At 34.1% G+C, this 26,979-nt stretch overlaps 1 protein-coding gene across 2 annotated transcripts in view; it reads right to left on the reverse strand.

The window, feature by feature from the left end:
* LOC149425892 (protein fem-1 homolog CG6966) overlaps nucleotides 1-26,979 on the reverse strand; it is a 220,020-nt gene that overhangs the window by 55,182 nt on the left and 137,859 nt on the right. The window contains exon 1 of one of the 2 annotated variants that reach the window (XM_089645080.1): nucleotides 20,019-20,342. The exons of the other annotated variant lie outside the window; for it this stretch is intronic. Within the exon in view, the coding sequence (XP_089501206.1) occupies nucleotides 20,019-20,183 (165 nt within the window). The 5' untranslated portion in view covers nucleotides 20,184-20,342. Of the gene's footprint in view, nucleotides 1-20,018; nucleotides 20,343-26,979 lie in introns of those variants that run through there. 2 annotated transcript variants of the gene reach the window in all.

Genomic DNA, 26,979 nt, shown 5'->3' on the forward strand with positions numbered 1-26,979 from the left:
AACTTAACGTGGAACGAAAGAACGACAACGAATGGCGAACGAAACTTGCTCTCGGCAGCGGAGAACGGACCCGGGACGAAGGCCAGGACATCCTTCTCTTGGTGGCAGCAGGAGGACAGCAACTCCCTCAATTAACGCCTGCAGGGGCATCAGGCCTGCAGCACGTGGTAGTCGACCAGACTCTTCAACGGAGCCAAGACAGCAATCCGTTTTCTTAGTGGAAGCAGGAGGACGCTTCTCCTTCAATGGACGCCTGCAGGGGCATCAGGCCTGCAGCACGTGGTAGTCGACCAGACTCTTCAACGGAGCCAAGACAGCAATCCGTTTTCTCAGTGGCAGCGGGACACTCCGCCAAGAACAACCAGCCACAGCCAGGACCAAACCAATCTCGGTTTCAAGTCCGAAACACGAGCACTCCAACATGACCATCGGCCAACACTCAATAAAAGCGGGATTCCATATTCCCCACTAAAATAATAACAAACACGAACTGTACGTGAATGGATAAACACCCCGCGCCTTTCTTAAAAAGAAATAATAACTCCTATTCACATGATTAACTCAGATTTAAGCCCCTTTGAAGGAGAGTGGCTGGCTCCACCGGTCAACAGCCTTGCTGACCGGGGAGGAAGTGACCATAAACAAAACTCTACTTCCTTCCTTCAAAATATTGCCAAAGTTCGAAAAAAATACCCATAGACAAAATAAACCCAATTAAGCAATTAAGCAAGAACTTCTCTTGTCACAAATATTTATGTGACACTGACTCACCGAACCCCCGAGACTGACTCACCGAACCCCCGAGACTGACTCACCGAACCCCCGAGACTGACTCACCGAACCCCCGAGACTGACTCACCGAACCCCTGGGGTTCGATCGAACCCAGGTTAAGAACCACTGTGCTAGAGTGTAATTAAATGATCTAAATCGAATTTATATATTTTTATTGTAAATTAAAGCGAGCCACAAAGTTAATGCTTATTACAAATAAGTAAATAAAAAAGTATTTACCGGATTTTTTGCAGACATTCCGGACAAAACTTCATTCAAAACATGACAAAATTTTGACGGCCTCCGTGGCCGAGGGGCAAAAGCTCTCGACTAGCAAGCCGAAGGTCGCGTTCAAATACCGGCGTGCGCAAGTAAATTTTATTTGATTAATTTTTGTTATTTCACAATTTATTCATTTAAAATAATATATAGTATACTTGCGGCACGTTCCAGAATGGAAGATACTATCAGTATCGCTCTGGTGTAAGACCACCATTCAGAATTGAACATTTGCTTGAAATGGCTTTAGCCGTGTTTGGTGACCAGATCTGAATGGTCAGGTACTCCCCCAGCTTCCTCTTCCCCATCATCACCTCCCCACAACCTCCAGCCTCACAACATACCCCAATTGGGCATGCCATAGTCTCAATGGCTCCAGACAGTTAGGAGCAGTTGGGACCTACACTTTTTGAATATTGATAATATACATAAACGGTCGGTAGCTACACACTGTGACATTTTGTGGTGAGGCTACTGCTTCAGCAAGTTTGCAAATGATGGACATACAATGTGGTGCCTATTCTCCCAAAGCCTTCGAAAAGGTTAATTAACAGGTTCAAACTAATCAGTAATGTCAGTTATCAAGGATAAAATACATATCGTTCTATTAAATGTTCAAGACCCTTTAACCACAAGTTAAATAACAAAAAAAGATTGGAATATAAAGTTTGTTTATTTACAGTTCCAGTTGAATCTCATAAAAAAATGGTTTGATTTCGCGTCAATTTTATACGAAATGTAAAAAAAAAACAGCATCGACATTTAAAATATTAAAAAGGCGGATAAAATTAAAATATAGCGGATATTGCAGAAAATATATACTCTCCAATCATAGGATAAAGAAGAACACAGGATATGCCATGTGGGCGTGTTTCGAGATACAAATATTTGCCCAATCGAGGCTTTAATTTCCAATACAAAACTGTGTTTACGATCTTCATATGTGATGAAGATCTACGATGTCAGACGAGTGTAAGTGAGACAGAGAGTTAGGCTATTGGGCTAAATGGAAAATTGATTTCCATTCAAAATGATTTGGAAGATATTTGTAGTTTTCTTCTTTATTCTATGTCAACTACAGGAAATGAAAAGAAACAGGAACGTATCCTGCCCATTCGAGTGGGTGGGTCCCCGTTTAGGCTTCGTTGAGTTCATCGGATCGGAAGATCTGACATAAGTCGTAACTCACGACCAAATAGAAAATTTCTTATAATTATAATATTTGACTATTTATTTATTTATTGTTTATTTGCAAAAACAGTATGAACCAACATTGCAATATCGATAATTAACATTTACAAAAAAATGAATAACAAATAGGTACATTTACAAGTGGGACAAAGAAAAAAGTTTCAAATTTAGATTTACAATTTTAAGTATTGAATAATAATATTTCACGTTTAAATACGTTGTAGGACATGTGGAAAATATCCACATTTCCTGCGAGGCAGTTAATTAACCTAGTGATTCTTCCCAAGGGCATCACCATTGGTAAGTTAGTAATAATTTATATAGCGTTAGTTACTAATTTATATAGCGCTGTTTTTGTGAAAAATCTCTTCAAGGGCGCTGTACAAATATATTTATTAAATAATAAATGCAACTAGGATTCATTATAACTAGTGACTTACGTCTAAGACTTATTTCTAGTGACTTACGACTGAGGCCTACTGAGGCCTATTGTATTAGTGACATATATATAAACATACTTACATTTAAAAATGCATCGATAAATACGCTTTCTAATTCGACTAACGCCAGAAGAAGAAGGAGGTTCTATAATATTAGGGTGTACTTTGAGACGACTTGTTTCAGGATTTCAGTCACGGAAAACCCAATTCACCTATAAGGCTCTTGTTTAGATTTCTACTGTATCGCATCCTTAACAAAAAAAATGCTAAACAGGTAGTGTACTCAAAATTTGGACTTAGGATAGTTGACTTACGGCCAAAGCGTTATGTTTCTGTAAACAGAATCGTGATTCAAAATATTGATCATGTTATTCATCGCATGTGTAAATATTTGTGTCAAATATCCACCTTCATAAATATTTGAGGCAAATCACAAATTTTAAAAGAGTTAAAACTAAAATTTAAGAAATTATTTTTGGGAGCCTACAGAGCCTAACACCCATACATTTACGCATAGGCAAATAAACGGCTTCAAGATACTCAGCACGGTAAGGATTTATCTGTAATTTTGGTAAATTGTCATCGTTCCTGAGCAGATCGCCAAAGATGTATCAACAATGACTTCAATGACGTGCGACTTTTATTTGTCCGTTAGCGATCTGGGGTCGCGCTCGAGAAGGTTGACAAGTTATCGGCATTATTGATAAATGTTTTATCGATCGATCGTGTTAAATACCCAGAATAGTGTTAGGGATCTTGTAAACGTGCGTTGACACCAAAATATTGTGGTGAAAATTTTAAAATGAAAAAATTAATTTCTTTATTAACCAATCACTTGGAAACATAATATTCCGTCATACTAATAATATGAGGATGTTTTCAATATGTACACAACATAATTGTTAAGCCTGTAAGGATGAGCGAAATAAATATTTACTAATCCTTTGTGAACTTTGTGAGTACCATAAATTAATGGCAGGTTCCAAAATAAAACCTAATAAAAAGGATAAACATTTAATAAATAATGTTATTTTCCACATTTTCAGGAGAAAAATATGTGAATTTTGTTAAGTTTACCTCAGATAAAAACTTTAACTGTTACTAATTAGATTCTTACACGCCCGTTTAACGTTGGTGTGGTTAAGCCGGCCTCGAGTCTGGTTTAAGACCCTTTTAACCAAGCAAACGCCATGGTAATGAGTCAAGTTTTTCACTGTTCTGACCTTACGCGCCGCGTAATATTTACACCACGTTTTTTAGTAAGGCTGTTTGAATGCCTATCCACATATTGTTGTTTATTTGCTTTTTAGTTTTGACTCGATGACAGGCCAACTCGCGAAAAATTTCGTTTATTTTGATGTCAAACAAATATTATACTTCCCGGCAGTGGCGGCTCGTGACTTTTGAGTGTGATGAAAATTTTCAGGAAATTTCAGTTTGGCCGTGAAAATCTTCATACAAAAAAACCGAACTCAAGAAAAAAAAAAGATTTTTTCGGCTACAACAACATCCATGATGCCATATTTATTATTTTTGTGTTTAATTCGTGGAACTCCATTTAATTTTTTTTAAATTTAATTAAAATCAAATTTAATAATATAATTATTAAGCTCTGCAAGAATTTTTTGGTTTATGTTATTGTTACAGCTGTTTCGGCTTTCAAGGCCATAAAATTTCAGGATGATAAAATGTAAATTTTATCAGTAAATCGGTTTAACCGGTAATATATCATTTTAAATTGGGAGGGGGTAAAATAGAATCATATTAATCAGTCGTCTAAACGTGGCTAAAACCACAGTTTGAAAATGGCCTTGAAAGCCGAAACAGCTGTAACAATAACATAAACCAAAAAATACTTATTAATTATATTATTAAATTTGATTTTAATTAAATTAAAAAAAAAACATGATGCATTTTTTTGTAATATTAGCATTCCAGTACACCCAAAAGTCACGAGCCGCCACTGCTTCTAGGGCTTAATTATTTACTTCTAATCTTAAAACACGCTAATGTACTCCGGGCAGCTAAAGAACATATTGTTTTAAGCCTGTGACAGACCACACTATAAGCGCGCTATATTGTCGTGGCTTGGCCTATTTCAGCATATCGCTCGCTATACATTTCCATTGGTAGTATATGGCGAGCATATGCTGAAATAGGCTAAGCCATAATGCGTATAGCGTAATGTTTCAGCCTACCTTAATAATAAAAAAATAGAAACGCTCTAATATCTAAATGCAGAAACGTTTAAGGGACGGTATTTCATTTGATGTTTAAGCTCGGCTAAATAGATATTTACGTTCATCAAGATGCTATCGGGTACAACCCAATCCGACTCAAAACATTCCTGAGTATACTGAAAAACCGGCCGAAAGTATTTCAAAATGTAGGTAAATGAACAAAGGAGTTTTCACAGCTCTTACAAATTTTACAGGAGACGCGGCCGTAAAACAAACCGTTGCTTCATTGAAAGCTTTTATTGTGTGTGAGCTGAATTCTATAAAGATATAATTTTTCAGAAAATAATTTAATTTTTCTATAAAATATTTTTTTTTTGAATACCAGTGGAAATATCACCTGTCTGCAGTCAACGTTACTTCCACATTCAATAATAAAATGCGACAAGCTTATGCCCATATTAACATAAAAATAGTTAAGTTGCTAAATATGTAAATACTCGTGTATATGTCGTTAAGATAGTAGTTATATGCTTTAGTCGTAAGTCACTAGATATAAGTCTTAGAGATAAGTCAGTAGTTCTAGTATTAAATATTTAAGAAATATATTTGTACAGCGCCCTTGAGGTGATTCCTCACGAAAACGGCGCTATATAAATTAGCCAAATATTATTATTATTATAATTACATCTTTACAATGCGGGGTATCCATATATATTCCCCACGTGGGTAGCCAGAGAAAAAAACAGAATACGAAGAATTTACAAAAGTGAAATCAGAAACCATAAATTAAAGTCGTGAATAACCCGCTTCTGCAGCAAATCTTATGTTCAAAGTAACATTGTTACTCACTTTCGAACGAATACGCACCAAACCCGTTTATAAATTTACCTATTCTTTTGGCATATTATTAAAAACAAAATAATGTATTTAAGATTCGATTTCGTGGAAGAGATTCGTGAGCGTTTTGAGAAGTAGTTTCGATTACGTTACGCAAACGGTTTCTGTAACAATATAACAATGAATATTAACAAATATTTATTAAAACAAAAGCATTCATTTTAAGGTCAATCTTTACAACTTGTAAATTACTGCAGTTATGTATGTATTTTCATGACAAAAATTTATTGAGGTAAAAATAACCATCTTTGGAGAAGTATTACAAATCACTATTTTTAACATAAAATTATACTTAGACGGGTAGAGTACTGTGATATAGAGTCATCGATGTAATGTGTGAATATTTTATGGGATTATTGATGCAAGAGTCACGAAGCGGCATTGTTATTTTTAATAAATACATTTAATTTGATGATAGCAATAATCTAATCTAATACATATTTTAAAAAGAAACCCATGTTTACGTGCCAGCCTAATTTTCTTCACAACCAGCCACAGCCGCCCACTGGTGGTTATGGTGTATAGATAGCTCTTGGTGTCACATCGAAAGTAAGAGAGTTTGGTGGGGGTGGCTGAGCGTGGGTGGGAGTGGGTGACGAAAATGTGCTTTGTTATGGGAAGGCCACGAATCCTTCAGATTATTTCAGAATGAGCCCGCCGACCGTGTCGGTGTGTCTGGAAGGTTAAAGTTAAAGGAGAAAGTTCGAGAATGTTTTATAAGGTTCCAAACTGAGAGTGGTTCCGGAAAGTTCGAGAATGCTCTTGAAAGTTCTGGAAGGGGCCACTGCAACGCGTGGCGGGGAACATCTAGTATTCACTAATAAAAGACAAACTAAACGTAATTTCATAATCCTGAATGCGAAAGCTCCAGTCTTCGTTACTATATTATAAATTATTAATTATGTGAACAGTAGACCTCGCGTCCAAAAAATTGTGTTTCAAATACTTTTTTCTTATAATAAATCAAAACCAAAACTTCCTCTGAAATCACAACATTTGTAAGTGGGGACATAAATAACCCCACCAACTTAATTATAAGCCATAATATATTTCATGTAACATGTTTTAATTTCAAATAAGAAATCATACAATTTGTCCTAAGAAACTTCACTATCTCATAGACAATTCTTTTTTCAAGCAGTCTTCAGGCAGGTAGGTACCATAATATTTTTTTTAAAATGTATGAATAGAAAGTCCAAATATACACGAAATTTCACATTTAAAAAAATAATCTTTACTGAACCATTAAAACGGACACCATCTTGAACCAAAAACAGAACGTACAAACAAATTTACACACTTACAAAACGGTCGAGTTAAAACAGGACTTCGCTACGCTCAGTTAGTGTAATAAGGGGTAAAGTTTTAACCCACATAAAACAATACTAATTTTAGATAATACATCGGAATATGTTTTATTAATTTGTTTACGGTTTGAACTTTGGCATAAACATAAAACAAGTTGGTTGAAAATATTAACACACGTGGAAACATCGCATGTTTATGGTTATGGTGGTTCACGGAGATAAAATGCAATAAATTTAATTGCAATTATTATGTTTGTTAGAACAAATCCGAGAGGGGACGCGTGCCTCAAAATGTTCACAGATTACAATTTATTTCATCTATTCATAAAAACGAATGATTTCATTGAGAGAAAGGCATCATAATACAGTGTATGTTTCAAATTACACCGAAGTAAATTTTATTGTTTTCGTCTTTTTCTTTTCAATGTTGTAAAGCGTCCTTGAGCTGATGTTTCACGAAAACGGCGTGGCGCTAGACAAGTTATCCATTAATTATTGGTATATACTTTTTATAATTGGTACTCAGGCTTAATTAACTATATACACAAGAGATACAAATATTGAATACATAACGAATCATAAAAATCTTAAATAGTAAAAAACAAAAATGCATAACTGAATATTGATGATTGATACTCGTAATATGATTATATTGATTTTGATTCAAAGTCCTGTTTGTACGACTCACCGTAAGGAAATAATATGATGGATAGTTATGAAAATAAAGTGATATATATTTAAACCTTATTTTAAATATTAACACATCAACGAGATTTAAAAAAAAAACACATTAAAGACAAGCGCACAAAAACAAAACAAATACACGGAAGTTAAACGTATAGATTGCAAGGTTGGTGTACTTATCGGTCGACTGTCCGAAGAGTAATGGTAAAGTTAATTCGCGGACTATGATAAGACAATGTCTCAGCCAATATTGTTATTAGCACTTGATCAATGGCCTTTATAGCCAAGTCAAAAGAATGGAAAAAGGGTCAGTATGGGACCTTCGAGATTGACGATATAAAAGCATAATCAGATCTATAAGAATGGGCATTGTATTGATTTCAATAGCCAATCGATTTATCTGGAGACTTTTAAAAATAAGTGCCAGTTACAATGTGTATAAGGGCCAGTTACAAAGTTTCAATAGTACAGTTTTTCGTCATATTTACTTAATGATTGTATTTATTTGCCATTTTCTTATGATAAATACAAATGCAACATCTCGAAAGAGTTTATTCCAATAATAATCATGAAATAATATAATATAATAAATAATGTATAATAGAAACCCTATATTCGATATTATCCATATGTACGTATTATGTACTTTACTTATTTGATTAGATATAATTGTATTGCTACTCAACTCCACATAGTACTTCCCTATATATTTAAAAACCATTCATTATCTATATTCTGAAACAATTCGTTTCTTCTTCCTGCAGTATAAATGAATTGATTAACTTTTGGTGATATTTAGTTTAGAAAACTCTTCCATCCAAATTTGTGCAAAGTGTTTTTCATCCATTTAATATTTTCTATGACGATATCAAAATACACCTAAGTAGTATTTCATATTCCGGGATTTATTAAGATATTGAAATAACCGTCTTATTAGCGTAAAAGGAATATGGGGAGCTTGAGCGAACTTTGTTTTTAAGGACTTGTTAATTATGGAAGTTGTAGACCAAGGGTGGCCAAACCGCGGACCGCGGGCCGCGTGCGTACCGGTGGGTATTCGTATCATATCTCATATATGGAAGTATCTCAGTACATTGATTCAACTATTGTGACTTTTTTCTTCTATGGTATATTCGTGTTAAAAACTATTACTAGGCTGTCGACGACATTGGAAAACATTTGGAAGATAATGTGAAAAATCAAGCATCCAAGTCCATATCTAATGCTCTAGCATTGGATAAAAGCACAGACCTAACAGATTTTCATCAGGGGTGTTGACGTCCATTTTAACAAAATAAAAGAAATATTGGCACTGTATCCACTTAAGTACACTACTTGCTCACGAGATTTGTTAGGAGCTGTTACATCGACATTGAATCGCTTTTGGTTACAACTCAACAACCTATCGGGTTTAACAACAGATTGTGCTCCAGGAATAGTTGGGAAACACGAAGGTTTAGTCAAATTGATTGAAAATGAGGCCTGCAAAAATACTTAGATGCCAAATTTTCATTGCATTATTCATCAAGAGAATTATGTTCCAAGTCCCTTAAAATGGATCATGTCATGAAGGTGGTCATCAAAACAGTGAACTTTATTAAGTCGAAAGGTCAACCCCTTCACCGTCAGTTCCAAGAATTTCTCATGTCTTTGGATTCACAGTATGTATAATGACATGTTACATTTTATGCAGAAGTAAGATGGCTGACCCGTGTCAAAATGTTCAAAATAGTGTTTGATTTGAAACAAGAAATACAATCATTCTTCGCAAGCAAGTCAAAAAGTATCCCAGAATTTGAAGACAAGGAGTGGGTTAGCGACTTTGGATTTCTGGTCGATATAGTCAGCCACCTAAATGTTGTTAATACTCGTCTACAGGGAAAGATCAACTAATTAATAACATGTATGATCTTATTTCCGCATTCCAAATGAAACTTGGGCTTTGGGAACAACAGTTAAGGACGAAAATCTTTACTCACTTTCCTACATTGTTATTGCAGCCAGACGTCATACAAATGGCGGCGGATAAAAACGCTTCGTTGATATCCGACTTGAACCTGGAATTTGAAAACCGATTTCAAGATTTTAAAAAGCATCGTGTGCTTTTTGCTGCATTTACAACGCCATTCTCCGTGGACGTGAATTTATTGCCAGGAATATTACAAATGGAACATTGTGAAATGAGTTGTGATGGACAGTTAAAGGAGAAGTTCAATAAGGTTGGTTTGGAAGAGTTTTACAAAACATATTTGGACAAGGAGAAATATCCTGCATTTTACAAACATGCTCTATCGATGATTTCGCTATTAGGAAACATTTATGAAGCATATTAAATCTCAAATGAGAACACGAATCACTGATAAACATTTGGAAAAAAGTGTTTGCGTGTAGCAACAACATCAATCGTTATCAACATTGATGCACTTAGTTCTGACAAACAAAATCAGACGTCTCACTAAAATTTATTATATTTTGTTTATTTTTTTTTGTATTGCCTAACTCTAATCTAATAAATATGTTTGATTCGCATTTTTGTTATCTTCTAAAAAAAACCAATATATGTCTTGTTTGCTTTGAATAATAAAATTAATTTTGTTGTACGGCCCGGTAAGAATTTTTATTTCTAAAATCTGGCCAGGCTCCTGGAAAAGTTGGCTACCAATGCTGTAGACCTTGAACAAATACGATCTATCTCTGAAAAGATCAAACATTCATTTTAGATTCTCACTACCAATAATAATAATATAAAGTTAGTTTATATATATATATGGCCATTTTACTGTCAAATAAAACCTTAAGGTCGCTCCTATAAAGTAGGTATTTTAAATTTAAAAAAACAACATTCCTGCAACATACTTCGCAAAGTGAGTGTCTTTTTTTAAACAAATTTACAGTTTTATTCCGAGGTTGATGAAATTTAGCACACTTGACCTTCAAAACAAGAGGAAGGCACTGTCTATGTCCTATTTCGAAAAACTCAGTGCAAAGCCCGGGAGACGCCCTGGACTTACCTAGTTATTAATAAATAAAATATATTCGGGAATAAAATTATTGAAAAAAGAATGTTAACCCCGAGGCTAATTTATTCTCTTTCGGGAACAATTCATATGGTCTCAGAGAAATCGATGTATCTCCTTTACTGTCATGTGAGAAATATACTCTAATTTGGTCTAAAACGGTATTAGAAAAAAAAAAAAAAAACACCACACTTTACACTAAAATCTAGAAGTTAACCACAGAATAATGAAAATGTGCACCTTTTTGAAACCAAAGGTCCTGAACGCAATTTGAAAAAAAAAGTTATGAAACTTCGTGATTTTTTTATGAATTATTTTTATATGAAACGACGAATCAATCGAATTATATATATATATTCGCATTGAAAATATTAATATATCAAAAAAATTCATTTTCATTTATAAAAAAAAAATTAAAGCGTATTTTATCACCTTTCAAAAGTAGTTCTCAGTTTTCGGATACGTTCAGAAATATTCCATTTATTTGTATTTTATTGCAAAGCGGAAATACTCCGATCTTATGTTAAAATATGGCAGCGGCCCAACTAGTTAATCATAATTAATGCAATTTTTTGTGTTGTTTTTTTATGTGTAGGTAAGTACTAATACATTTGGCATGGATTTCATATTACCAGAAATCAAACTGGTTTGAATAATTGGCTAACTGATATGGGTGAGTGAATTACCTACTGGTATTCGTTTGTCATGAATTTTTTACGCGATTTATCTACGTAGGAATATTTATGACGATTGATTATTTCTGGAAAATTTGGCAATAATGCTAACACTCATATAATAAAGATATATAATATGAAGTTGATTTGTAATATACATACTATGCCCCGGTATATAAGTCGGTCCATATCCTCTTGTAAACATGTGCATCAGCTGGGGACGTAGTAGCTTAAAATTCCTTATTAGCCCAGTTAAATAAAAAATAAGCACTACGCGTTAGGTTTACCACAATAATGATCATATTTGCCGAAAACTTTCGTCGGACTCGTAACGAGTTCGTACCTAATTAATACGGACTAATACGGACTAATGAGCTTAATTTTAATAATATAAAATAAAATTGAATTATTAAGTTAATTTAGCTTTTAAATTTTTGAAATACTAATATAAACATTTTTAATGAAAACAAAACAAAATTTAAAAATTGCTCACCTAACGCTTTTTTTTTTAACTAAAATCACTGACAATGAAAGAAATAAAAATACACAAATATTTTATTAGACAAATGTGTTTTAAACGTTATTATCACCTCGCTTTTTTGCCTTTTTATGTAAAAATAATTCATGAAAAATTCATTCCATAATCTTTTTTCAAATCTCAGTGTGAAACTTAGATTTCATAGGGATGTACATTTTAAATCTTCTGTAGTTAACTTCTGTGGTTAGATTTGAATATAAAGCGTGGTATTTTCATATTAATCATATTTCTCACCAAGACAATAAGGGAGATGCAACGATTTCTGTGAGACCTATATGAGCTGTTCCCAAAAGCAAACAAATTAGCCCAAAGAGTTGAAACGTTTTTTTGTGTAAGAAACGTCTATATAACTTTTACTAAAAAAATTTGACAGACGAGGTTAGGTGGGCCGTAATACAAAATAAATACTTTCTTCAATATATATATATATAATAAAGCATAGTTTTTCGTTAGATTAGTGGGTATAAAAAATAAGAAGACAATTTTGTGATTTTTGTAGCGCTACCAATAATTTACGCCATAAATTTCGATTTACTTAATAGACATAATTTTTACAGAACGAATCATTCTCCCAAAAAGAAATTACTGAGTTAATTACGGTTGTTAAATGATAAAGCGTTGCTCAAAAGAGAAATTGTAATAAAACGATCCGAAAAAAATTACTTCACGATCTGCATCAATGAAAGAGTTTATTATTTTTTTATGACACCGTATCATTTTTTTTGGACACATCCGGATGAAATTTAAAAGCAGTAGTCAAAAAAAATATTAAAAAATACATGTACATTACATACATAGTGTTGCATTCTTCAGGGCAGTATAAATAAACAATAAATACATAGAATTTGAGCAGAAATGTGGAAAATGTGATGAAAACCATTTTTGTCACACTTCAGAGCATGAATAATATGCAGACTAAACCCCTTGGGCAATTTTGGGAGATATTCTTCACAGACACCAAAAAAATATTTGGATGATTTGTATGGCGCCGTTTTAGTGAAAAATCACTTCAAGTGTAATCAGTAATTCTGTAGAAATATATTTCTACAATGCTCTATCTTATTACTAACTTTAGACCCCGTTATAAATAATCATGAATACATCGAGACTTGACCAATTTACTAGCCACTCGTTCTCCACCCAGAAACTCGACAGAGTTTGGCTTTAGCAATTTGGTGGCGGCTCGAGGACAGGCGAACGAGCGGCGGGATAGTCGAGCGCTCGCATCGTTAGATTCCAACTTAATTTTATCTACCTACCCGAATATCATAAATTATAGTGACTTACATATTATTACTTAGCCATCTAATTTTTCTTCGAGATTAGTCATGCCCTGAGATTCTTTTATAATTATTGATGTCTCATTATGCCGGAGGACTTGTAAATTGAACTTTATAATAAATAAACTCTTGTTTTAGTAATGCTTTTATTTATTAAATTATAGAAAATCTTACATTTGTAAGGCATCGTGGTAAAGATTGTCGTGTTGGTGCCCATTATGGTAGGATATAACTTATAAATTGGTTGGTACACAATTGTGGTATCAAAGAAAGCATTACAAACTTTTACTAGACAAATTATTATCAACTTATGGCAGATCGCATCCACCGGTTCGTCGATCACTAATACAAAACTATTGTGTACAATCCATTTGACCAATGAACGTGATGCTGCTTTTGAATGTACATATATATTATTTATTTATATACTGTACAGGCAGATAATATACAGGACCATACTTACTCATGGGAGGTCACTCGAGATTAACACTGTTTATTAGAGAAATTGAGATACAGGTTGCACGCTGAGAACATAATTGGAACACATGCAATTGAAAATGCCATTATTAATTCTGGTATTTATTTGAATAGTATAGGTTTTTCCAATAAGGGGTGTTATTTGGATATTCAAAGAAAAATGACATTTTTTAATATAAATGATCGAATGTTTATTTCATTATAAAGATGGAGGTATGCCGTTAATAGTGAAAAATAACATCAGTCAAATGACCACCACGACCACGCCTACAGGACCATATCCTTTTCATGAAATTTTCCATAACCAAATCGCAAAGAAATTACTGAGTTAATTACGGTTGTTAAATGATAAAGCGTTGCTCAAAAGAGAAATTGTAATAAAACGATCCGAAAAAAATTACTTTATTAGGTGTTGAAGCTCTTTAATGATGAAAATGTTGACTACCTGTTGAGGTTATTTAATTCTATATACGACACAGGGAATATACCCCAAGATTGGCTAAAATCCACCTTCGTGACATTGCCTAAAAAACAATACCCTAAGAAGTGCAGTGACTATCGATTAATAAGCCTGATGAGTCATGTCCTTAAATTATTCCTTAAAATAATACATGCCAGGATACGCAATAAGTGCGAGCAGGACTTGGATGACACTCAGTTTGGCTTCAGAAATGCGTTTGGGACGCGTGAGGCATTATTGTCTATCGATGTACTATTGCAAAAGTGTCGTGACCAAAGAAAGGAAGTTTTTGCCTGTTTTATTGACTACGATAAGGCATTTGACAGGGTAAAACATGCTGACCTAATGAAAATGCTTGCGGATTGTAACGTTGACACCAAAGACCAGAATTTCATAAAAAACCTGTATTGGTTCCAAACAGCAGAAATAAGACATGGGAATGAGAGATCTAATGCAATTGCCATTCAGCGTGGAGTACGACAAGGCTGTATCCTGTCGCCACTATTGTTTAATCTCTATTCCAACTATGTCTTTAAAAGAGCCCTAAGTAATACTGAGAAGGGTCTTAAGATCAACGGAGTTGTCATTAATAACATAAGATACGCAGATGATACTGTATTACTAGCTGACTGTATCGATGACCTCCAAGACCTATTAAATCTTGTTAAAAATGCTGGTGAGCAACTGGGCCTAACAATCAACGTCAATAAAACAAAATGGATGACATTTGGACGACTAGATCACTCTGAATCGGTGATACAGTTAAATGGTTGCAATGTCGAAAAGGTCGAAAGATTTAGATACCTCGGCAGTATTCTCACGGAGACTCTTGACCCAGATGTAGAGGTTAGGTGCAGAATTGAAGCAGCAAGAACTGCGTTCATTAAAATGAAATCCCTCTTCTGCAATGATAATATCAGCTTAAAACTAAGGCAGAGAATGTTAAAATGTTATGTGTGGTCGGTCTTGTTGTATGGATGTGAAACATGAACCTTGAAAGTAAATACCATGAACAGGTTAGAGGCTTTTGAAATGTGGCTTCACCGGAGAATACTCAAAGTCCCATCGACCGACATGATCACCAACACAGAAATTCTCAGGCGGGCTAAAGCAGAGAGAGAACTGCTTAGATTAATAAAAATCAGGAAAATTTCATATCTGGGTCATGTACTTCGAGGGGAGAAGTATCACTTGCTCCAGTTAATATTGAAAGGCAAGATAGAGGGTCGCAGAGGGCCAGGTAGGAGACAAATGTCTTGGCTGCGAAATATACGAGAGTGGACCGGCATTAGACGTGTGGAGGAGCTATTCCGGGCAGCGCAAGACAAAGAGACATTTTCAAGAGTGATCGCCAACGTCGGGGGGACCTGATACGGCACATAAAGAAGAAGATTTTCCGAACATATCGGATTCACTTGTTCAAGCACCTGCATTTGCCCGGTAAATCTATAATATATATAATGGTGAAATACGAAAATATAATGATTTTTATTCATAGGAATGTTTTAAGTTGCAACGCGACTTTTTTACTAAAAGTTTAACATGAAACCTATCAATTCATTCGTTAAGGGCCTGCAGTCTCATTTTTAACAGGATTACGAATAATTTGAAGAGATTTTTTAATAACACGGCAATATTTTATTTCAGTAAGATTTCATCGTCTGTCTCCACTAGATTTCTAAAAATTCTGCGTGGCCTGGCAACGTCGGGGACTCCAGCTTGTATTATACTAAACTAAGGTATTAATACCACGAGATAGTTAGTAGTTGGGGGTTATAGAGGTCACGTCAGTTTCAACGTCGGGGACTCCAGCTTGTATTATACTAAACTAAGGTATTAATACCATGAGATAGTTAGTAGTTGGGGGTTATAGAGGTCACGTCAGTTTCAACGTCGGGGACTCCAGCTTGTATTATCCTAAACTAAGGTATTAATACCACGAGATAGTTAGTAGTTGGGGGTTATAGAGGTCACGTCAGTTTCAACACTAGAGGTCAAACAATTAATACAATCGCGCCGCGTGCCGTCTATACAATACAAACAAAAACAATACATGACGAATTTCACGTGTGTTGCTCTCGAATATGAATTGGCTTATTGGAATAGTAGGTAATTTGAGAATGAAGGGTCAATTGCTAATAATGAAATCTTCCATGACACAAATCTCAATGCGCATTGTGGCAGTGTTATTCGTCGTGCAATGAGATCCATCCATTTCAAATTGAATAATGGAACAATGCAGATTATTATGAATGCTACTACTAGGAGAAAAATGAGTATTACTAATTTATTAACAATATTTTCAAATTATTCGTATTACGGTTAAAAACTGGATTGCAGGCCCTTAACAAACTAATTTGAAGGTTTCATGATAAAATTAAAGTAAAATACGAATGCATTATCACGATGTAGGAACACGCGTTCATAAAATCCTAATATTTTCGAATTTCGTCGTTCATGCAGGTGCATGAACATGTGTTCTGATATATAAGGCATTTACTAAAAATTTATCAGAAAACAGCCTGCAATCGCGTTTTTAACAAGATTTCCAATCATTTTAACAGATTCTTAATAAATTAGCAATACTCATTTGAATCCATATATTGGGAAAACACGTGGTCTTTATTTAATTGAAATTAATGCAGACAAAAAATAATTTTCAGACAGGTTTCACAAAGGTTTTTCCGTATATTAAAAACACTTGAACAGTTCGTTTAACACCTGAGTTTGATTCGGTTAACTCATCACAGTTTATTGCTTTTGCAACATTTTTATGAATTTACCATAAAGGTGTCAACACCACACAAATGATTTTTTTTAAAAATTATAATTTAATATACATGGGTATGTTGTAAAATCATGTTTAATATTATTGAGAGATTGCTTCAGCAATTAAGAAAAAAAACTGTATAAATCTGTAGATTTCATAATGCATAATGTCAAGCCATTTGATACGAGAGTGTGTGTACGAGAAATACGTCCATAATATAGAAGATAAGAAAACATCAAGGAAAACAATATCTACAATTATAACTATCATCAGTAAAGTAATCACTTGATAATGACGGTGTTTACTATTTTGGAATATTTAACAACGACATATCTATGTGCCGAGTTTCAGCTCAAAACAAAATTGAAATTCATATATTAGTATTTTTTTAAATAAATCCGTAAAAAACAAAGTTCCCAAACATCTATTTTTAAATGTCTTATAAAACTTTAAAAAAAAATTGGTTTGTCTCAGAATTGAACCTTCCTACCCAGAAACTGTGGTCGACAACTCTTTCAACCTCGCCGACTGCCGATCGGCTAGGACCGACATTTATTGCGTATATTAACCGCCGTAATATCCGATTTCAGAGAAATATACGTTTGCGTATATGTAAGTGATTACCACCAAAAGTTGACAGAATGCATTGTCATCAACAACGAGTATTTCTGCCAAGTTTCAGCTCGATCGGATGTTGGAATGTGGGTCAAATTCCGCTTCCAAGATTTGAATTCCATTTGCATTCGATTACCGAAAAAAAGTGAAATTAAAATACCTACATGTATAATTTTATAGCTCTATGGGTAGATATTAACGTAGAACGTTGATATTAGATACATATGGTGTAAAACTGAAAAGGCATAAGTGCCCCTCCCCCCACTTCTAGTAAAACAGTCTTCGAGATTTTTTTACCCTCTTCTTCAATTCAGATTTCCTCATAAAAACTCTCAGTGAACTGGTTATAGGGATGAAGATTTGTTGGCTAACAGTCTAATTATAACGCATATTCATGATGGGACCTGCTATCTTATTATATTTTTTTAAATGTGCAAATGAATTTATTTATGAACAATTTGTTTTTCTTTAGAACCGGCAATAACGAGGAGAAATTATTTTATATTGTTTTATTTGTTTTATGTACCGTATATTTGTTAAATATGTATAATGACAAACGCTGCTTGCAGAGACACTGAAGGATCTAGAGTCGTTCGTAATAATTAAATGTAACTTCGTTTTATAAAAGTGTTGGCGTGTACGAATCAGTTTCCTTATACAGTCGTTGGGAAAGTGGCAGGGACCCTCATCTCTGTGTGGGTATCTATTACAGTAATTGGTATTATAATTAGTATGAATTTATTTTGGTGTTCTGTGCAGTGGGCCCTTACAATCGTGAGTCCATGAGCGCAAGAAGCAATAATATGGTTATGTATTATTTGTCTAACACCATTACGCAATACCAGAGGTCAGCAGTAAAATGAAAGTTATTACGAGTATCATTTCGGAGGTGTGACGTTAGAAAGTACATATAGCAATTCGTGACTCTTAAAAGTGTATTATCTTGATCAAATTACCTATACTCTTTCCATCGATAGTAAAACCAAAAAAATAAAATTAATACTTGCAATGTGCGCATGCGTATTGCAATTTAATTGGGGCTGTTTGAAAAGTCTAATTATTTCTTTGGTAAATTGGTTTCATCTATTTTTAGGTATTTTTTTATCTTCCAAAAATAATTATTTCGAAAAAAGTTATTTTATCTTATCTACTTCTAAAATGATGTAGAATCACCCCCCGAAGTTACATAGTACACTTTACCCCCAAACAACCTGTATAGTAATAATATTAGAGATATAATAAATATGTGCACAAGATGAAATGACCTAATCGTGCTTCACCCAGTAAATATTAATCTAAATTCCACAAGTTACATGTATAAGGGTTTCACTACGGAGCAGATGTAATATTTACATAGCAAATATATATGTGTCAAAAATGATTTATTCATGTTTTACTCAACTTAGAAAGAGTTCTTTCACATAATTTAAACAATTCATCAAATTTCAGAGCTATTTTTCAAGTTCTGTTATTATATCACTATTTTCCAGTTTTTTCACATAACTGAAATAATAACAGAACTTGAATATAACTTTCACAGAACTTGAAAATATACTTTGAAATGTGATGAATTATTCAAATTCTCTGAAACAACTGGCTCTAAGAATGGGCTGGAGAATTAAAACATTTCGTCAAATTTCAATGTTCATTTTCGGGATCTGTGAAAGTACTATTCAAGTTCTATTATTATATCAGTATAGGCTAGTTGTTTGACAGAACTGAAATAATAACAGAACTTGAATTTTTTTTCACAGAACTAGTAAATTAACTTTGAAATTTGAAGAATAAGTCAAATTCTTCGAAACAAAGTCTTACAAGATGGAAGGGTTTTGGGGATTTTTTTTAATTTGTATAAAATTAACCAAGAGCTATTTTGTGTCTAACATCTAGCTTTTTTTAAATGTCGGTATATTTAAGCTAACCGTTGACATAAAAATATGGACATTTAAAAATAGAAAAGCTGACAAGCCTACTTGCAATAGCTTGTCAGCGGGTACAAATTCCCATTGAACGAAAATAATATCATAAAATAAAACATAAATAAAGAAAGTACAATAAAAAGCAACCCAAAACCAGTTCAGATAATAAAAACATATCGGAAGAGAATTTTAAACGACTTTAGGCATGATACTATAGAAATTGTTTTCAGCGAGAAAGACGACATGCTCTTCAAGTCAAATAATTGTCAAAGGGATAGTAAAATATCACTCCATTTCCTTGCAGGGTTAGGCAGAGGGGATAGGCCGCAGCACATCTCTCTCTCTCGGTACACACTCATACATACACTCCTTGCTTTATCCACATTCATAGTATCGTCTAATGCATACTCTTCGGCTATTCTGACTCTTGACTAAACCGACTCAAGTATTTGAATGACAAGTTATTTAATTAGTTTAGTTAGTTTTAGGATAGTGAATAAAATGAAAAGTCCAACAACCTTCCGTAGCTGTCTGATCAGGCTGCGGTGACGCCGCAGCAGCGTTTTCCCGCAGTACCGGAGCGTCCTCAGCCAGCGAGAAGGTCTTCCCAGCATCAGGATGCCGGAGTAAGGAGGGACCAGCTGCCACATCTCCGCCAGGATGGATGTTCCGTCACCCCCCATTCCAATGACCAAGCGAGATCACCGACCACTAGCCACAAGATGGCTTATCAAGCCTCAAACATCAAGGCATCACAATGAAGAACAGTGCTTCAGAACACTATTGCAGCGAATCCTTCATTATTTGAATCGTCATATTTTATGCTCTGTCGTAACTTTTCTTTGTAATTCTCCTCAACTACACGAATGCACACGACGAAGAAGATGATTCTCGGAAATAACTCATTCCCCACTACTGAACGAAGATCACGGTATCTGCATCACGTACCATTGAAAATTGCAAATCACTTTCATGACTTCTCGTAACTACTCAATAATAGTTCACCACTTCCTGACGGAGAGAGCACTTGAATGTCAAAACGCAGAATTGAGTTAAATTCATAACAAATGTCTCTTATCGACAAATTGATTTTACCAAACAATTCACTAACAGAATAAGTGTTATGCAGTTAGTTAGTAAACTTAAATATTCATATTGTGTCTATTCACGCGTGTAACGTCTATTGCAGCACAAGTTACATAGCTCAAAGATTGACTAATAATGAGTTAAATTATCAACCTATTAGTTGAAGCGTGCAACATGTACGCTTTTTTCACTTTTCACACTTATAAACCATGTTGATAATAGCATGCTTTCCCTCACCATCTAATACAGCATCACACGTATCGCTAGCACGTACCGGTAATCCGACATCACACTTGGTCGCTATCAAACAAGAAAAACGTGAGAAACCATACATAAATAAGATGAGATTAAAAATAGTTCCGAACGTTTAACCGCTCCGAATGAATATGTCGATATTAAACATTATGCGGGAGGTCTATTTTATATAATACGTCGTTCGATATGTACTGCATTCACCATGGCAAGAACCAGCAACGAACGAAAGTAAAATGGTAGTCATTTCTTTAGAGAACCGGTCGGAGAACGGTGGTCCACCTTTCACAGCGGAACAGCAATAACGGAACGTGCTGCTGAGAGCTGGGTTCATTCCTCTCGCAATCGACCTACTCAAACCTATACAAGTAATTCATACCATCATTACATATTATGATTGTTTATTCAATATTTCTGATACACATTTGGCTTTAATATTTTATTTGAATCACGGAGATCTGACAATAATTTTATACATCATAGATACTTATGGATAAAAATTAGATAAACTTTAATGTATTTCTGTGAGTCAATAGAAAATGTGGAAATCAAATACATACCCAAATTATATGGCAAGTTTCTCAAACTGTGGTTATCAACCTGATTGCACTTTTGAACGTTAAAACGTTTGCTTTACGTGTTGCGGGAAATTACATTATTTTATAGAGTCGAAGAGAGGAATGTCGATTCTACAATTAAATTCGGCTAATTTGATTAACCGTTCCGTATTTGATTTCGTAAATCGATATTTCGATTTAAAATATTGCTCTGATAGTGCTGCAAATGAGTATTACTGCTTTTCTACATTTTCATTGCGCGACCTATCGATATTTGTCAAATCAACCAGATTAAGTCCGCGATCTCCGTCTTAATACGATCGTAACATGTTTCTATACCTGTAGGTCGGACTTTAAAAATCAACTAAGAATACTGTCGTATTACGGCCGGTATACGCCTGCGCATGATTATAAGTAACGTTTTCGTTTTACCCGTTCTTATCCCCCGTATTATCTATTATAAGTAAGACGGGTTGGGAATAATGTATTATTATTATTATTATTATTATTATTGTTATTATTTTGTAATATAATACTATCACTGAAATAAAAATATATTATTCTCCAAAAACCCAATTTTTTGTAATTTATCGGAAAGCTTTTAAACGATGTAAGTTTGTAAACCGCTGATATACAGAATACAGATAGCTGTACCGGAATACGATACGCCTACCGTATGATCGAAGGGAACTGAACTATTGACCTAATAAAAATTAGAAAGCATACTACGCTGTATCTTCGACGGAAAGGGCACGTGACTATTCCATTCTACTTCCGTGAATTAGAGGCAAAAAATATTCTTATATAATCACAATCATTGAACGGAAAATGCATAGTCGAATTAACATGCAATTTAACTTGCCATTATTGTCTTCATTCCAGTTAATAAATCCTGTTACGTTATGCAATTTCCCAAGCTAACGATTCGAGGTATCGTTTTCAAGGCATCTAAAAATATTGTTATTAGCAGACCTAAAACATTTAGCGACACAAAACAAGTAGATTTACAGTAGACCTTTTCCGCACTTACGTTATTCTAATAAGAATGCTGGTCGTTTTACCTACTTGATTTTAACTATCCCGCAGACAAGTGGGGGAGTAGGTACTACTCAAAATTACTATCCTCCTTATATTAGCTTAAATACTTGACATATCATTTTAGTGTTTTACGTATTCCGGAGCAAATACATAAGTTACCATTAATAATTGACTGAATAATTGGGATTTCTATAGTTTAAAAGCCCATAAGACAGAAAAATGCATGGGGTCGTCGGAAGATCCACTTGGTTACAGACATTTTGTTTGGTATCTTGGCCGGTCAGGAGTTAACGTGCCACGAGTATTTATTTCACTGATCAGTCCCTATTTTATTCATTTCATTTCGAGCGTTAAAACATACTATTATAAATCATACTATTCATTTATTTCGTAAAATCTAAATATTTTGTTAAAGGGATATATATTTAATATGTGAAAAATTATTCATTTAAAACACTTCGATAAGGTTCTGAGAACTTTTTTAGTAACCAACATTTTTTTTTGTAAATTTAATACATATAATGCAAAAAAGATTTATAATCCATTTAGAGTAATGCGGCATTTTACTACAGTATTTCTTATTTAAAAGTGTGATTCAAACACATGTAATTGAATTGAACTCATTTTTTTATGTATCGTTCTAAGTAGCGACACGCGAACAAATGACGAGTGACACAATTTGACAGATCCTTAGAAAGTGCTTTTAACGTGAACAGCTCTTCTCACAGCAATGATACATCCGCCTACTTAGGATGCTAATCGACGAGAAGGTACTCGAGATACTGAGCAAATATGTGTTCTTGTAAAGTGAACACCGCCACTCATCGATGTACATATATCTAGCTATCCGTCTCACATCTAATTTCAATCTAAAAATAACACAATCTGAGAGTAATTTCATAACACAACTCCCCAACTTCAAGTAAACTTGTTTTACTAGCTTCTGAACATACGCGAAACCAGCGAAGATCGTTAATTTGTGGCAAAAGTGTTGTCGTAATTTGTCGCATGACGTAGTTGTTTTGTAAGAAAGAAATGTAAGATTTTATCAATTGTTACTTTATCGATACGCCGCCTTGAAACCAACAATGAGATATTTTTTTAAATATTCATTTAGGTAGCTGATTAAATTGTTTATGATGAAGTCCACGAGCGTCCCGACCGTAAATATTGCTACCTCGAATTCATCTAATCTAATGAGCGTTGGAACCAAACGTTGGAACGAACTTGCAGGTGGATAAATTTGCCCCATACAGACCAACATGTAAAAAACGAGACAATACACTTTATTTTTGATACTTGTTTTTTCTTAAACCAATATGTTTGGTTTCGGTGTTAATTTTAAAGTACAGACGCCCTGTCTAAATATTGGTCAACGTCGCCACTAGAGACAGCGTTCGCCAAATAATATGTACATAATTTAAAAAATATATCAATGCAATGAAACTTCTTGACTTCTGTATCGGATACCGTGCATAGTTTTATTCGCATGCTCATGTCTATAACATTTATTTTTAAATGAATTCGAAAACTTTCAGGTAATACCGAATGAAATATGAGATAACATATTCGAACAATAATATAATTCCATCGTGATAAATGAGTTGAAATAAATATGACCAATTCTGTCATTGTCCAGTCAACAGCGTTATTGTTCAGTCACGTAAAAAATATCCAGTGAATCGTAGAATCTAACTAGGTACTATGAAATACCTTTTGATTTTTAATGAACAGATTAGAATTAATAAGTGGTTGAACGACCTCAGCGGGTAGATAGGTACAATCCAGTGGCGGCAATATGCTGCATAATTATTAAATTTAAAAAAATATATTTTTCAACCGATTATATATAGTGATAGCAGGTTTCTGTGCCATCTAGTGTCCAAATGAAAAGCTATTGCATATACCAACCGTGTGTTACTTTGAATTTTGTTCCCCAACTATATCCTTTCTTTCTCTTTGCCATACAGACAAAGGAGGTAAACACTATCATGTCTGACGTATGCTTAGTATCATACAAAATTTATTTTGAAGGGGGTTTCGGTCATGACCGCGGTGAGATTATTAAGGTATTGGAGGGAGATGACAAAAAATGTCAATCAAAAGTTTTTTATGTGATAAACAATAAGCCATCCATTGATCTCAATATTTCAATGTAGCCATGTGAGTGGTTTATTTATGGTAGCCATCTTGAATATTAGTTCGCGAAATTATGTTTACTATTTTTGCATGGATTCATTTAAAATGTAAAGTTCTGTGGATATCGTAATGAAGGAAATCGCAAATAATTAATTGAATCATGGCAAAAATTTTGAAATGTCAATTAGTTTCTGTTACAAGAGATAAAAAAAGATATTTTAAAATGAAAAGTTATAATTTTTGTGATGTGTTTTTGAGTGCTATAAAATGAACGTATAGGTAATCTTGCTTGCATTGTTTAATTTTAACTCGACTGATAAATATTGGACTGAGATTGGAGTTAGATTGATTTAAAAACATTTTTATAGGAAAAGAGTTTTTTTAGAAAAAAAACGTTAATTATTTATGTGTGTAAATAATTCCATAAATAATCATAAATTAAACAATTTTGTACTACCGGCTTCAGAATAGGTTAATTACCTATATTGGCGTTTTTTATAATATTAACAACGCATTAGCAATATGTTTTAACATTTCATATTCATTTTTTTATTGACCTCCCACTTCTGGCCCCTAGAGCCGCCTCTGGTACAATCATTGACCTCAATGGGTGCAATCGCCAATGGAAAAATAGCAAAACACTAAAATTGTTGATATTTAACATGTGCTCACCACTTTCACTCGATCGGTGAGAATATCCCCGATATTAGGTAAAATGTCCATTGCAAACGTATTAGAAAACCAGTACCTATGAAGAATAATACGTAAGTAAAGACTGATACACATTTAATTGAGTAGAACCCAACAACGAAATGCGGTGTTATGAAACTTGAGCCAAACAATCATAATTATAACCATAACCATGTGAAAAAATACTTATTGCGGGTATCGCGTGTGGTAATCTACAAAGAAAGTACGGAAGACCTAAGAACTTACCTAGAATGAATTATCATCAAAAATTCTCTGTCTATTGACGGTTATGAAATTCTCACTATTTCCAGGCTTCTTTCGTTAATAATCTCAGACTCCGTTAGTACTAGCTCAATATTGAAGTACGGCTCAGAGTCGACTCAATTGAATGACGGCTCAACGGGAGTTCAGAGCGTATGAGCCACAGACATAGGAATTAATAGACGAGAAGATAATGGCGAGGGGTAAAATCAACTGTTGAAGAACGAAGGACGTAAGGCTGACTGTGATTCGTCAATAAATCAATCTGACAGTAAATAGGCATCTCGCATTATAATATCACCATTTACTTCTTAAAAGTAAAATCTGCTTTTGAATGAATAGACATTTTTACATGGGAGCGCAAATTACTCGCCACGTTATGAACAAATTTGCGAAGTCCACGAATACGACAATTGGGTTTATTCTCTTTTTCACATCTATTTTTACAAGTTTTCATAGTACAAGTCAACATTTTGCCGTTTTATTTCGTAAAATGAACCGATGATGCCTCGACCATAGTTCGCACAAGAATGATGACGTCACGTTTTCAAATTTCACTTGAGGCCATACGCCAGCACAGCCGGTTCCAATGGAACCGGTATGGGGAGTGGGGATAATACGCTTTTAATCACTTAGGGCAGGTCTACTAATATTCATATGTCTATGGTATGAGCAATGAGATACTGCGCTTGCCCGATACGGCTCCCCCGCTATACGGTAAGCGTATGAATGATCGTACGACTCTTGGTACCGAATAAGATGTTAGCTAGTTAGTAGGTGTAGGTACATATGTCCAGACGTCGGACTGTCAGACGACGTTCACGTCTCTGAGTATGTTACAATTAATACTTGGATAATTTTAATAGCGTTATTTATGTAAAATATCTCCTGATAAAAAATAGTAACCGTTCAATTGAGCCGTGGTACGGTCTACCGGGAGTCGTACGAATACGGCTCATAAAAAAGAGCTAGCTCAATTGTGCGGCTCAGATTAAATCAAAAGTCAATAAAACTTCTTAATAGTAATGAGGTAGATTTAGATTTGAGGTAAAAATAAGATCAAATTGACTAATCATTTAAGATGTTTCCAGAGATTTGGAAACACCATCAAAAATCCACAAAATAGGACAATACCAATAATTAATTTAACGACACGTTGACCAAAAAGTTGATTAAATACTTTTTTTACAAAAAAAAAGGTTTTATTTCAAATTAAATGTTAACCAATTATACGACTTGAGCAATGATTTTTGGCGTAATTTTCTAGATAATAATCAGTATAAGATTATAATATAATTACCGTAGCGGTAATATATTCATTTTTCTTAATGTGCAATTTTTTTATAGAAATTTACAAGGCCTACAAGAATATTAAAAAAAAAACTATGAACTTTAACTAACGATTAGTAGTGTCGAAAAAATATATATTATAAATTGAACTTATTACCTTATTATT

This window comes from Hesperophylax consimilis, chromosome 2, assembly GCF_061612785.1.
Source record: "Hesperophylax consimilis isolate HC1 chromosome 2, BYU_Hcon_1.0, whole genome shotgun sequence".
Taxonomy (NCBI): Eukaryota; Metazoa; Arthropoda; class Insecta; order Trichoptera; family Limnephilidae; genus Hesperophylax; species Hesperophylax consimilis.